This window comes from Leopardus geoffroyi, chromosome E2, assembly GCF_018350155.1.
Source record: "Leopardus geoffroyi isolate Oge1 chromosome E2, O.geoffroyi_Oge1_pat1.0, whole genome shotgun sequence".
Taxonomy (NCBI): domain Eukaryota; kingdom Metazoa; phylum Chordata; class Mammalia; order Carnivora; family Felidae; genus Leopardus; species Leopardus geoffroyi.
In genome coordinates, this window is record NC_059335.1 from 44,626,305 (window position 1) to 44,640,715 (window position 14,411).

General features: G+C 38.1%; 1 protein-coding gene across 1 annotated transcript in view; it reads left to right on the top strand.

The window, feature by feature from the left end:
- Positions 1-14,411, top strand: part of SNTB2 (syntrophin beta 2) — a 103,355-nt gene that overhangs the window by 61,717 nt on the left and 27,227 nt on the right. Inside the window, exon 4 of the mRNA XM_045443312.1 lies at positions 6,872-7,014. Coding sequence (XP_045299268.1) covers positions 6,872-7,014 — 143 coding nt within the window. The remainder of the gene's footprint in view (positions 1-6,871; positions 7,015-14,411) is intronic.

The window sequence follows — 14,411 nt, forward strand, 5'->3', positions numbered from 1 at the left end:
AGCTTCTGCACTGGGGCACCTGGGTGGCTCAGTCAGTTAGGTGTCTGACTGCTGATTTCAGCTTAGGTCATGATCTCACTGTTGGTGAGATTGAGCCCCACATTGGGCTTCATGCTGACAGTATAGAGCCTGCTTGGGATCCTCTCTCCTTCTTTCTCTGCCCTTCCCCTGTTCATGCTCGCTCGCATGCTCTCTCTCTCTCTCTCTCAAAATAAATAAATAAAGTTAAAAAAATAGCTTCTGTACAGCAGAGTAAACAATCAACAAATCTAAAAAGTAGCCAAATGGGAGAAGGTATTTGCAAATGACATATTTGATAAAGGGTTAGTATCCAAAATATAAAGGACTTCTAAAACTCAACACCCAAAAAGCAAATAATCCAATTTAAAAATGGAGAGAAGACATGATCAGACGTTTCTCCAAAGACCAACAACAGACACATGAAAAGATGGTCAACATCACTCAACACCAGGGAAATGCAAATCAAAGCTACAATGAGATATAACACCCCACACCTGTCAGAATGGCTAAAATAAAAAACATAGGAAACAACAGGTGTTGGCAAGGATGTGGAGAGAAAGGGGACCACTTGTGCAGTTGGTAGGAATGCAAACTGGTGCAGCCACTGTGGAAAACTGTATGGAGGTTCCTCATAAAGTTAAAAATAGAACTACCTTATGATCAGACTACTGGGTATTTACCCAAAGAATACAAAAAACACTAATTCAAAAGTATACATGCACTGTTATGTTTATAGCAGCATTATTGACAGTAGCCAAGGTATGGAAGCAGCCCAAGCATCCATCAATAGATGAATGTCTGAAGAAAATGTGGTATATAGATACAATGGAATATTATCGAGCCATAAAAAAGAATGAAACCTTACCATTTACAATGACATGAATGGGGCTAGAGAGTATAAGGCTAAGTGAAATAAGCCAGTTAAAGAAAGACAAATCACCATATAATTTCACTCATGTGGAATTTAAGAAACAAAATAAACAAGCAAAGGAAAAAAACTAAGACAAATCAAGAAACAGACTCTTAACTATAGAGGACAAACTGATGGTTACTGGAGGGAAAGTGAGGGAGGGGTGGGTAAAATAAGTAATGAGGATTAAGCAGTGCACTCATTGTAATGAGCACAGGGGTCATGTATGAAATTGTTTGAATTACACCTGAAACATAATACTGTATGTTAACTAACTGGAATTAAAAACTTAAAAAAAAATAAAATGCACTTTTTATCCTCAGAAAAAAAAAGTGTTTCTTGATTTGTCTCTCTCTTTTTTTTCCCCTTTGTTTATTTGTTTTATTTTTTAAATTCCACATATGAGTGAAATCCTATGGTATTTGTCTTTTTCTGACTTATTTCACCTAGCATAGTAATATACTCAGGGTCCATCCATGTCATTGCAAATGGCATGATTTCATTGTTTTTATGGCTGAATAATATTCCGTGTGTGTGTGTGCGTGTGTGTGTGTGTATACATATGTATATGTATATATATATGTATGTGTATACGTGTGTGTGTGTGTGTATATATATATATCTTATATATATATATATCTTATATATATATATATATCATATATATATATATATATGTATATATATACACACACACAACATCTGTTTTTTTAAGATTTTATTTTTAAGTAATCTCTACACCCAGCGTGGGGCTCAAACCACTAGATCAAGAGTTGTACACTTTACTGACTGAGCCAATCAGGCACCCCTGTACCACATCTTCTTTAATCAGTTATCTGTCAATGGACACTTGGGCTGCTTCCATAGATTGGCTATTGTACATTCACATGGTTCAAAGGTCAGAATAAAAAGTTAATAGGTGAAAAGTCTTACTTTCCTTTCTGTCCCCCATCTAGCCAATTCCCACCCTTTTCCCCTAGAGAGGTAATCACTTTCATTCCCTTCCAGACAATCACTTGAGAGTGTCTTTATGCAAATAAAAGCAAATATGAACACATATTCTTTTTTTCTATAAAAGAAGACAACATATTAGCATACTACTTTATACCTTGTTTTTTTTTTCATTAATATATCATGGCAATCTTTCCGTATCAGTGCAGAGAGAGCATTCTTTCTCATAACTGTATAGTTTTCTATTGTGTGGCCATAATTAAATAAGCACTCCTCCCAGTTTTGTTACAATCTTTTGCCATTATAGACGATGGTACTGTGAATGACCTTGTAGTTTATCCTTCCATACATATGCGATCCATGGTCTTTGGTTTCCAAGTTCATATATACCAGATAATAAGGGAACCTGTATTATCTGAATATATTTGGTTCTTAAGTTTACAGGAGTGAGTAGTAAAACTTTGGTTAGTAAGGGATTTATCCAAAAATGTAACTGATGCAACAGTTCCTGTATTTGGATATTGAGAGCTTAGAAAGTAGGGGATATTTCTATACCTGGAGAAGAAATCTCCAGAAGTGCTGGGTCCCAGGGTGTGTGAATTATCTATCGCTATATGCAAAATGACTCCAAAACTTAGTGGCTTTAAAATAAATATTTACTTCATATAGTTTCTAAAAATCAGGAATAGGGGAGTGGTATAACTGGGTGATTTTGGCTTGGGATCCCTTGTGACGTCGCAGTCAAACTGTTAGCGAGGGAGCAGACATCTGACAGCTTGACTGGGGTGTTGGCAGGTCCACTTCTAGTATGATTCATTCACGTGGCTGTTGGCAGAAGGCCTCAGTTATCTGCCATGGAGGCCTTGGTGCAGGGCCTCCTGAGTGTCCTTAAGACATAGCTACTAGTTTTCCTCAGAGTGAGTGATCTGAGAGAAAGAACAAGATAGAAGCCACAGTGCCATTTTTTGACCTAGTTTCTTCTGCTTTTTTTCTTTTCATTAGCAGCGAGTTACTAAGTTCACTCTACACCCAAAGGTTCCACCTCTTAAAGGGAAGAGTAGTAAAGAATTTGCGGACGTAATGTTTTAAAAAGGGTATATGCATTTGTAATTTTGATAAATGTTGCCAAATTGCCTTCCATCAGATTCCCACCAGCAATACATGAGAGCTGTCAGACTTTCAAAGTGAAATTAATTTAGTTTATGCTACACAAAGACAAGTAGAAAGGAGAAAAATAAAGCCACCAGTTCATTACAATATGTACTTTATGGGCCATATTTATGTGGTGAGTCTTCCGATCAATTTTGAGCTCTTAAAACACAGGAGCACATTTTTTACCCAAATCTTTCCTGCTTCCAAAGAACTTAGCCTAATGCTATGTATACTGTAGATGCTCAGTAATTTTTTTGTGTATGTTTATACATATGTATAAGAAAAGCAGAGAAGTCACTAACTATAAAATATTATCCAAGAACACAAGCTCAGGTTTGGGAAATAATACTAAGTGAGAAAGTTTAATCACTTTGAAAAATCGTACCACTGAACTAATTCCAAGTACTATTTCTAAAATACTCTTGATTTTTACTTTTTTGGGGGGTTACCCAAATCAGAGTATAGGGTGTTCAAGCAAGACTGGATACATTTCTCAGAAGTGTTATATTGAGTTTATGTATCTGATAAAGGTTGGACTAAGCAAATGCCAAAACTTTTCTAATTGGAACATTGTTTAATTCTTTGAGTGTGAAAATGGTCAAAATAATTTTATATTATATAATCTTTTCAATATAGATAAGCATTTCTTTTGGCATGAGATATATTTATTGAAAATCTTGTATACATGAAGTTGTTTCAGTTGTACTTAGAAAAGATAGTCATTTTACAGGGATAAATTTAGGAAGGATCATTAATTTAACTTTAAATAGTCTCTCATTTATCTTTTTTGTTATTTCACATTGTTAAAAACTCAGTTTGCTTAAAACAGGGAAAACCTATAATACAGGTAGTTGATAACCAATAGATAAGCTCTTCTCTGCATAGGGACTTCTGTCTCTTCATTGATACTGATTTTTATGTGACTGATAGTTTACTTTTTAGTTGGTTATAGTCTTAAAAGAGAATTTTATTTAAGTCCACCAAATGGGGGACGTATTTACCTTTAAGACCAGTAGTTTTTAGGCTTTTGAGTACTCATTAGAAAAGACAAGACAGCCAAAGAAAGCTTTGTTTCCACAGCTTTGTTCCTGATCATTCTCAAAATGTGTAGACTCAAATTAGAGCATACACACTGAATCAGCATTACTGGAATGGTTTATTTAGTTTCTTCTCTGTTTTCTATCCTAATAACAAAAAAAGAACAGAAGTACATCACCTGTCAAAAAGATTGATTTATAGGATTAAGGATTTAGGGAATGAATAGTAACCATTAGTTTTTCATGTTTAGTGCTCTACAACTTTATTAAAAAATAAAATCTGGAGAAGGCTGTTGTTCGGCCAGGTGTGTGTATGTGTGGGTGTTGAAACCCAAACAGACCAGAACCCTAACATTAGTATCCCTTTTTTCTCTGGCCAAAACCTTAATAGTGGAGCCCCAAGGCTGCTTGGACTGCTACCACAACAAAAATACATGCTGTCTATAGCAGGCAGCATTTTGACTCCAGTGAGAGCAAATAGTATCCTTATAACTTCAGGCGAATAGGCAAACAGAATGACTTAAATTGACGTTTCTTTTTTCTACAATGGTAAGTAGAAGAGGAAAAAGAAGTTCTCCAAACACTGACTCCAAAGGTCCAAAGAATAGTTTTGAAAAATTGTGGGTCTTCTAAAATATTTTTTTAATGCTTATTCATTTTTTGAGGGGGGGTGGGGAACAGAATCCAAAGCAGGTTCCAAGCTCTGAGCTGTCAGCACAGAGCCCAAGGCGGGGCTCGCGCTCACAAACCATGAGATCATGACCTGAGCCAAAGTCAGACACTTAACCGCCTGAGCCACCCAGGTGCCCCTAAAAGTTGTTAGTTGAACAAAAAGTTCTATCTTAAAAGTGGATATTGTTTCTATTGATAATAGCGATTTTCCTTTATTGCCTAAAATATCTTCTATGGGAAGAAATGCATTTAATTTGGGTTTTCCAGCTGCATATACTCTGATCGAGCCTTTAAAATCTCTCTTGTAACTGAGAGGAAAAGTTAATTTTAAAAAGTCAGGTTGCTATTTTAACCTCTTTGAAAGATAGATTTTATGTTATAGTTAGTTCCCCTTCTGTATGGGGGATATATTTCTTCTTTTTTTTATGTTAATGTTTATTTTTGAGAGAGAGAGAGAGCACACAAGCTGGGAAGGGGCAAAGAGAGGGAGACAGTGGATCTGAAGTGGGCTCTACACTGACAGCGCAGAGCCTGCTGTGGGACTTGAACTCATGAACTGTGAGATCAGGACCTGAGCCAAAGTCAGACACTTAACAGACTGAGCCACCCAGGCACCCCAAGAGAGGGGATCTGTTTCAGGACCCCCAGTGGATGGCTGAAACCACAGGTAGCACTGAATATAAAATATATATAATGCTTTTTCCTATTCTTATGTACATGTAATAAAATTTAATTTATAAATTAGGCACGGTAAGAGGTTAACAATAGCTAATAATGAAAAAGAAGAATTATAACAATATACTATAATAAAGGCTATATGAATGTGGTTTCTTTCTCTCACAATATCTTATTGTACTGTATTAGCCCTTTTTGTGATGATGTGAGATGATAAAATGCCTGTGTGATGAGGTGAAGTGAGGTGAATGATGTAGGCATCATGACATAGCATTAGGCAATGATTGACCTTCTGACCATACATCAGAAGGAGGATCATCTGCTTCCTGACCATGGTTGACTGTAGGTTTTGAAACCGTGAAAAGCAAAACCATGCCTAGGGAAGACTACCATATCTTTCCTACTGCAGTATTATCCATAACAATCTCAGAGACAAAGACTTAGAAATCCCTTTGGGTTATCTTGACCCAAAAATGTAAGAATCCAAGACAACCTCTTTAGAACTGATATTTTCCCTCCAGAGTTACCCATAGACTAAATATAGAATCTTAGAAAGCTTGGGTTCACTGTCCAGAGAAGTAGAACTATTTCTACAGTACTTTGCTGGAATCTCAGAGTTGGGTCATACCTTTTGTGCTTTCAGCACATCCAAGAACATGAGGCATTTCCCTGGATAGAATTCATTTCCAACTCCTGGAATTAGCTGATGGCTGTAACTATGAGGGGAAAGTTCTGGTAAATAGATGTTATAACACAGAACCGAACCACTCAGGCCACTTTTCAGATTATAGATACATTCTTAAGGTGCTCTGACATGTCCAAATTACCTTCAGAAATCATTAAGGAAGAAAAAATAAGAAGTAGCTTTAAAGATAACTCTTTGAGAGATAAGTGATTCATCAGTTCGATATGTCCTTGAAGCCACCAGTGATAACTGAAGGATCGTTGTTAAAATAACACTATCGTTAAGCATTCCCTGTTCCTCATCTCATGGGGGAAATTATTTAATATACCAGGGCTTTTCTTGAGCATCGTCTTTTGCTTTTTGGCTTTGGGTCCTTGACAGTATGGATAAAGAGTAGTTGTTTTCCTACATTTTTAAGCCCTCACAGAGTTAACTGAACTTTATGTACGTAAATGCAACGGTACATTTAAAACAGAAACAGAAACTTCCTAAAATATAATGGGCAACTCTGTAAAAACAGAGTCCTATCACTAGATAATGTCTGTAACTCTGGGAGAGCTTTTTTCAGATTGCACGGTCCACCTCACACTCCTATTGGAGAATCCCAGCCCGTGGAAAGGAACCTGATGGGATGTTTCCTGTTCCTCAAGTCTGTTAGGATCAGGGAACAAAATGGAGACCCACAATGTTAGACCATCACTGAAGGGACTTTTACAGCTATATATCATTATAGTTAGCTCTGCTTTCTGGATTTTACCATTGTAACAGGCAAAGCTAGATGGTGGAAGACAACAGTGGAGACCTGTCCTTATGGCTGTGACTGAGAAGGATTTGCTGCTTTATGACTGTATGCCATGGACAAGGGATGCCTGGGCATCACCATGTCATAGCTACCCCCTTGTTGCTACAAGGTAAGTCTGATGACAAAAAAAAAAAAAAAAAAGCTATCCTACTCTAAATCTAAAAAAAATGTAAGGTGAATTCTGTTATCTTCGTTATTTAAAATAGCATTTAAGTTGTTGGTTGAGATATAGTTGGTTGAGACAAAAACTTATCTTTCACAACCTTATTATTTTGCAGCTCCTAGCTCAGAATAAATGTTTTCTTTCATTAGCATTTTTTTTAAGTTGTTGAAGCAGATTCCTAATTGCTCCCTTCAAATCTTGCTTAGTCATGAAGATAAATAGTAGGGTTTTTTTCTTCCTTTACTTTATTGACTGTGACTAGAAAACCACTGAAATTGTGGCAGCCTTTTGACAGAGTGATGAAATCATTTAAACCAGAATGTGGTACTGTGGATAAACCACATAACTCAGCCAAAATATTCTTCAATTCTGTCTCTGGCATAAGAGCACACAGTTTTGGTGCCAGCAAATAAACATTGATTTGACCTGAAGCAACAGGATGTTTCTAGCATGCCAGATGTGGAGAGTTGGAAGGGAAAAGAATAGAGATATGTAGATTCGGGGGCCAAGATATCTTCAGATGTAACTGGAAACTAGTGTGAGACTAGAAAACATATTCACATTCAGCTTTATTTGGGCTTAAAAAAAATAATCCAGTTTTGAAGTAACTCAAAAATTACACATTAAGAAGGAGCTCCACAGAAAAGTATTGGGTAGAAAAAAAAAAAAAAGCTAAATGATAGAGTCACCCCTGTTATGTCCCCCAGGGAGCAGTGTGGTTGTGGGGTCAGGGGGATGATGGGGTTCCTGCTTTGAGTAGACAAAGATTCATGTGAAGAAGAATATTCTTTAAATTATAGGAAGACTTGCACATTTTATAGGATTTCCTTCAATTTGCCAAGTTCTTTTATATATGCCATTTTCATAAAAATATAATTAAAAATTTTTTTTTAACATTTATTTATTTTTGAGAGACAGAGACAGACAGAGCATGAGCAGGGGAGGGGCAGAGAGAGAGAAGGAGACACAGAATCTGAAGCAGGCTGCAGGCTCTGAGCAAGCTGTCAGCACAGAGCCTGATGCGGGGCTCGAACCCACAAACTGTGAGATCATGACCTGAGCCGAAGTCGGATGCTCAACCGATTGAGCCACCCAGGTGCCCCTCATAAAAATATAATTTTTATATAGCTTTTAGGAATTTCTCTGTAATTTAGAGCTGGAGCGCCTAGATCACAGAATAGTGATAAAAGATTTGTTGAGCCTCAGAATTAGGCAGGTGCGCCCTCATTAATTCCTTGAGGACATAAGGGTCCTGCAGAAAGACTGAATTTATCAGTTTCTCTGGTTTTGTTCCCCCCCCTCCAGATTTTTTTTAATCCCCACTAAATTATACCTTTTGAGGTCAAGAACTATGACTTTGTCATCTCAGCACTCCCATGATGCTTTTCATATAGTGGGCCCTCAATAAATCTTAATTGAGTTCAATTCTATTACTTAAATTATAGTTTCTTGGTCATGGTTACATTGGGAGTCTGACAGGAATCCTATGAAAACATGTAGACCTATCAGTAGTTATAATTATATCAATTAAATCTGTATTTCCCAAAATTTAGAGTTTATGAATATGACTATCGAGATTTCTTAAGTTTAGATTTTATGGAAGAAGCTTCTACTTCAGTTATGATCATGCAATGTAAGGAGGGTAGCTTTATCCTTACACATTTCCCTAATTGTGTGTCACTGGAGGCATGGAGCAGAAATCTGTGACATCCCATAGATGAGTTCAATACTAGAAGGTACAGTCCTATAAACAGATAAGTTCTGGCCATTGACATACAGGGCCTAGATCCCGAAAGTACTTCGTACTAAAGAAGGAAATGGGGTGGTTCTGTGTATACTATCAGTGTGGCATTAACTTGCCAATAGGGAAAAGAGATAAGTAAGTTTTAAGAGCTAAAACTCTAAAACTCTTAGGAGAAAATACAGGAGTATATCTTCATGACCTCGGTTTAGCCAGAGCCTTCTTGGATAGGACACCGAAAGCATAAGGAACAAGAGAAAAAATAAATTGGTCTTAATTAAAATTAAAAACTTTTGTGCTTCAAATGTCACCATCAAGAAAGTGAAAAAACCCACAGAATGGGGGAAAATATTTGTAAATCATCTAATTTGGGATTTGTATCTAGAAAATAAAAGAACGGTTAAAACTCAATAATAAAAATGTAAATTACCAATTAAAAATGGGGAAAGGATCTGAATAGACATTTGTCCAAAGAAAATATTCAAATGGGCAATAAGCACATGAAAAGATGCTCAACATGAGGGAAATGCAAATTGAAACTACATTGAGATACCATTTCCTACCCACAAGATGGTTATAATTATAAAACAAGTGTAGACCAGGCTGTGGAGAAAATGGAACCCTCATACACTGCTGATGGGATTGTAAGATGGTGCAATTGATGTAGAAAACAGTCTGACAGTTCCTCGCAAGGCTAAACATTGAGTCACCAAAAGGAAGGAAAACTTATGTCCACTCAAAAACTTATGCAGGAATGTTCATAACAGCATTATACATACCACCCAAACAATGAAAATGACCCAAGTGTCTACCAAGTGGTAAACAAACGTGGCATATCCATACAATGAAATATTATTCATCAGTAAAAAAGAATACACTGCAATGTGGATGAACCTTGAAAACATGCTAAGTGAAAGTAGCCAGACACAAAAGACCACCCATTGCATGACTTAGTTTATATGAAATGGCCCAAATAGGCAAATCTATAGAAACAGAAAGTTGATTATTCATTACCAGGGAAGGGGCAGGGGTTGGGAGAAATAGGAAGTGATGGCTAATGGGTATAGGACTTCTTTTGGGGGTAACGAAAATGTGCTAAAACTTGAGTGTGGTGATGACTGCACAATTCTGAAAATACTGAAAGCCATTAATTATATCTCAGTAAAGCTGTTATAATTAAAACAACTCCTCCCCCCACCCCCAAAATCCAAAGATGTAATAGAAGAGACTAAGACCAATCCTTAATAAATTGAGTTTGAGTCCTTATTCTGCCATGTATAGTAGGTAGTTGGCAGCGTGTTACTTAACCTTTTTGTGCTGTAGAATTTTAATTTATTAAGTGAATCCTAATGAGATAGGGTAGGTGTGAGTATTAGGTGAGTTAATACTTGTAAAATGCCTACAATGGTACCTGACACATTGTAAATGCTCAAGTCAATGTTAGCTGCTTTAATTATAATTATTATTTATTATTGAGTGAAAATCTGTCAAAGAGAAATTCTGTGTAAAATGTATAAATGGTTTGTTTCCATTGTTAAAAGAGGAACTTAGTTTGTGTAAGTAGTGAAAGTTTCATGTTAAACTTAAGGAACTAAAATGTATTATTTGGATCAACCTAGACATGCAAATTGAACTTGGCCATCAATTAAATGGGTGGAGCCTGTAGCTCTCTGAACATGTTGTTTCTTAAGAGGTTTAATTAATTTAACAGTAGGGATTCTTTCCTCCTTGTTCAGGAGGTACCAGGGGATTAGGAACTAAGATGGCAGGCAGATGAGAGGTTTATTTTTTCCATGTGGCCTTGTCAGCCAGGTGGAACTGGTTGAAGTCACTGCAAGATAGAATTAAGTGGGGCTTAATCATCCTCTGCCTCCCAGAGCGGGTAGAATTTGGCCACTGAGAGAAACCAAAGGCTGGAACCAGACCAGGAGGTATCCCGCAGAGAGAAGCAAGGCCAGAAAGTGGTACGTTTATGTCTTTTTAGTGTGGGGGGAAAGAGAGGGTTTGAGATTTATGAGTAATGAGAAAGGGCTGAATATTCACTTTCACTAATTCTAATACTTTGGAAAATGTTCTTATGAGTAGATGAGACAAAGAAAAAAAGATAGTATAAAGACATAGGAAAGGAAAAGAAATCAAGGACCTTGATTACCCACAAAGGTAGGTGGTCCCTGATAAGAGTTAATTGTGGTTTAAAAATCAAAGAATGTTGCTAGAGTAATATAAATTAACATCATTTATTGGCTTGCACATTTACAGATTCCTAGAAACCAAGGTGTGTGTATGTGTATTGTGTACCTAATAGCTAGTACTTCACATTGGTGATGAATTAAATAAAATATGAGAGTGATAAATGAAGAGAATTTTTATTTAATTTATTTAATTTTATTTTACTTATTTCTAGAGAGTAAGTCAGAAACGTGACACAGGTAGAAAAACACAGTGGTTTTAAAAAGGCTGTGGATTTTGCAGGATGTGCATTTTGTAGTCTTTTCCTATAAACTTTGATCTTTGACTGAAAGAGAAAAAGATCCAAAGAAAGTGTGGCTACTTTACAGTGTGGAAAATTGAAGTGGTGTTGTGCTTATGGGACTTAGGGGACAAAAGCTGCTAAAACGCCTTTGCATGAGCTCATCTGGCCTCCCCACTAAAGGGGGCCTTTTGGCAGTATGTTCTAACCAACTGCTGCTCAGCAAGAGTCCGCAGCTGGTTTGAATTAGATTTCTTCTGCCAGATATTTCATAATCAAAACCTGTAGGAAAATTTCTCCTAGACTTTATATTTTTTAACGTCTGTCATGGGATTAACAATCAAACTGAATATGGTAGAATCCACCCTGGCACTTTCCCCATGCTCTATCTTACTTGGATCATATGTGGAGTAATTTTGAAACCTACGTAACTCTTGCTGAGATAATTCATGTTTAATTGGCATGTTGGTTCTATAGGAACCAGCTCAGGGAGGCAGCTCTCTAAGCATATTTTCATGGACCTCTGAGGATCCCCTCTTCAGGGGGTCTGTGAGTTGAAAACTGTTTTCATAGTAATACTAAGATATTATTTACTTTTTTCCCTGTTGTTATTTGTACTGAGAGTTGGTAAAATTGCTGGTGCCTTAGCATGAATCAAGGCAGTTGGCACCAAACTGTATAGATTTGCGGGAGGAGATGGGGAATGCCAGTTTAACCTCAAAGTGCCTTTGTTGGAGCAGTACGAATTATGAGTTTATTTAATCTTAACCCTTGAATATTCATATTTTTAATATTCTGTAAGATGAGGTGGGAAGTACTCACAAAGCACCTCTGCTATGTACTGTAGTATGATAGTTGTCTCAAAGAAAAACAAGTGTGTGGTGGAGTTGCTGGTTTAAGTACCTATGTTTTTTCATGGACTGCCATTTTTTACTTGAAAAAAACAACTTATGGAGAGATGGCAGAGTGGGAGTATCCTAAGCTTACCTCATCCCACAGATACAACTAGATAACACATCAATGTAGATAACACAGAAAACGACCCAAGGGCTTGCAGAACAAACCCCACAACTAAAGGTAGAGAAGAGGCTACACTGAGGAGAGTAGAAAGGGCAGAGACATGGTAGGGAGCTAAAAGGACCCTGGCTGTCTGCAGTAGAGAGGGAGCCACAGGCACAGAGAAGGGCAAGAAACAGACTATCACGTCAGGAAGCCTGCACAGGACAGGCAAATCCCCGTAACATTTGGCTTTGAAACTGAGGGGCTAAATTTCACGAGTTCTTATAACCAGCCGTGCTTAAAGTCTGGAATTTTCAAAATCTGTGGGCTTGGCTCTGGGAGAGCCCCAAGGGCTGTAGGAAGCTGAGACCCCACCCTTATAGAGACAGCACAAGAAACACCCAAGGAGATCCAGTGTAGAAGCAGCAGTCTGAAAAACACCTGGGTCATATGGGAGGGAGAGTAATTTACTTATCTCCAAGCAGGTCCCAGAGAGGCAGGGATTGCAGAGAGACCCCCTCCAGGAACAAAGGAGCTTATAGGTGCCATTTCTCCATTTCCCTCCCCTGCCCCTCAGCATAAACACACGGCCATCACTACTCACTACCTAACTTGCTTACAACAAGCCACCCCTTCACCCTGTGCTTCGGTGGATCCACCCTTTTCTTTTTTAATAAAATTTACTTATTTTTTGAGAGGGAGAGAGAGTGCGAGCCGCAGAGAGGCAGGGAGAGAGAGAGGGAGAGAAAGAATCCCAAACAAGCTCTGCACTGTTAGCATGGAGTCCGATGGAGGGCTCAATCTCATGAACTGAATCATGAGATCATGACCTGAGCCAAAATCAAGAGTCAGACACAACTGACTGAGCCACCTATCCACCCTTTCCTGTCACACTTGCCTTTGGGTCCCCTCCCGTAGAAGACCTGCATAAACTTCAACACCATGTCTCCCAACCTGCTCATTTTATTGGGCCTTGGTCCTGGTGGTGGCAGTTGGCCACCTTCCAGGGAGGTTGCATGCACCTTGTTAAACCTTAATCCTCCAGCCACACAGGCTTGAGGTGGCCCCCACTGGCCCCAGTGTCCTCAATGGCTGCACATCCCCTGTGGAAGAGGACTGGTGCCACCTTGTTAAATGTACATGCCCCACCCACTACTTTGAAGAGCATCTCTGGCTTTTCTAACACAGAGAAACAGACCCAGAGAGTTAGACAAAATGAGGAGACTTAGGGGGGCACCTGGGTGGCATAGTCGGTTAAGCATCTGACTTCGGCTCAGGTCATGATCTCGTGGTTCATGGGTTGGAGCCCTGCATCAGGCTCTATGCTGCAGCTCAGAACCTGGAGCCTGCTTCAGATTCTGTGTTTCCCTCTCTCTCTCTCTACCCCTCCCCTGCTCACACTCTGTCTCTGTCTCTCAAAAATGAATAAACATTAAAAAAAAAAATGAGACTGAGGATTATGTCCCCAATGAAAGAACAGGACAAAATCACAGCAAGACAGTTAAATGAAATGGAGATCAGTAATATGCCTGATAGAGAATTTAAGGTAATGGTCATAAAGATAGACAATGGACTTGAGAAAAGAGTGGAGGACATGAGTGAGACCATTAACAAAGAGATAAAAAAGAACCAGAGTTGAAGAACACAATAAATGAAATGAAAATTCATTAGATGGAATAAACAGCAAGCTAGAGGAAGCAGAGGAACAAATGAATGACCGTGAAGACAGAGTAATGAATGTAATCAAGTTGAGCAGGTTAGAGAAAAAAAAGATTATGTAAAATGAGAATAGACTTAGGGAATTCAGTGATTTCATCAAGCACAATAGCATTCACATTATAGTGATCCCAGAAGAAGAGAGAGAAAAGGGTGCAGAAAATTTATTTGAACAAATAATAGCTAAAAACTTCCCAGACCTGGGGAAGGAAACAGATATCGAGATCCAGGAGCCACAGAGATCCCCCAACAAAATCAACCCAACGAGGTTCACGCAAAACACATAGTAATTAAAGTGGCAAAAAGTAATGATAAAAAAAATTTTAAAGCAATAAGAGAAAAGAAGATAGTTACATACTAGGGGACACCCCATCTTTCAGCAGAAACTTCGCTAGCTAGAAAGGAGTGGCATGATAT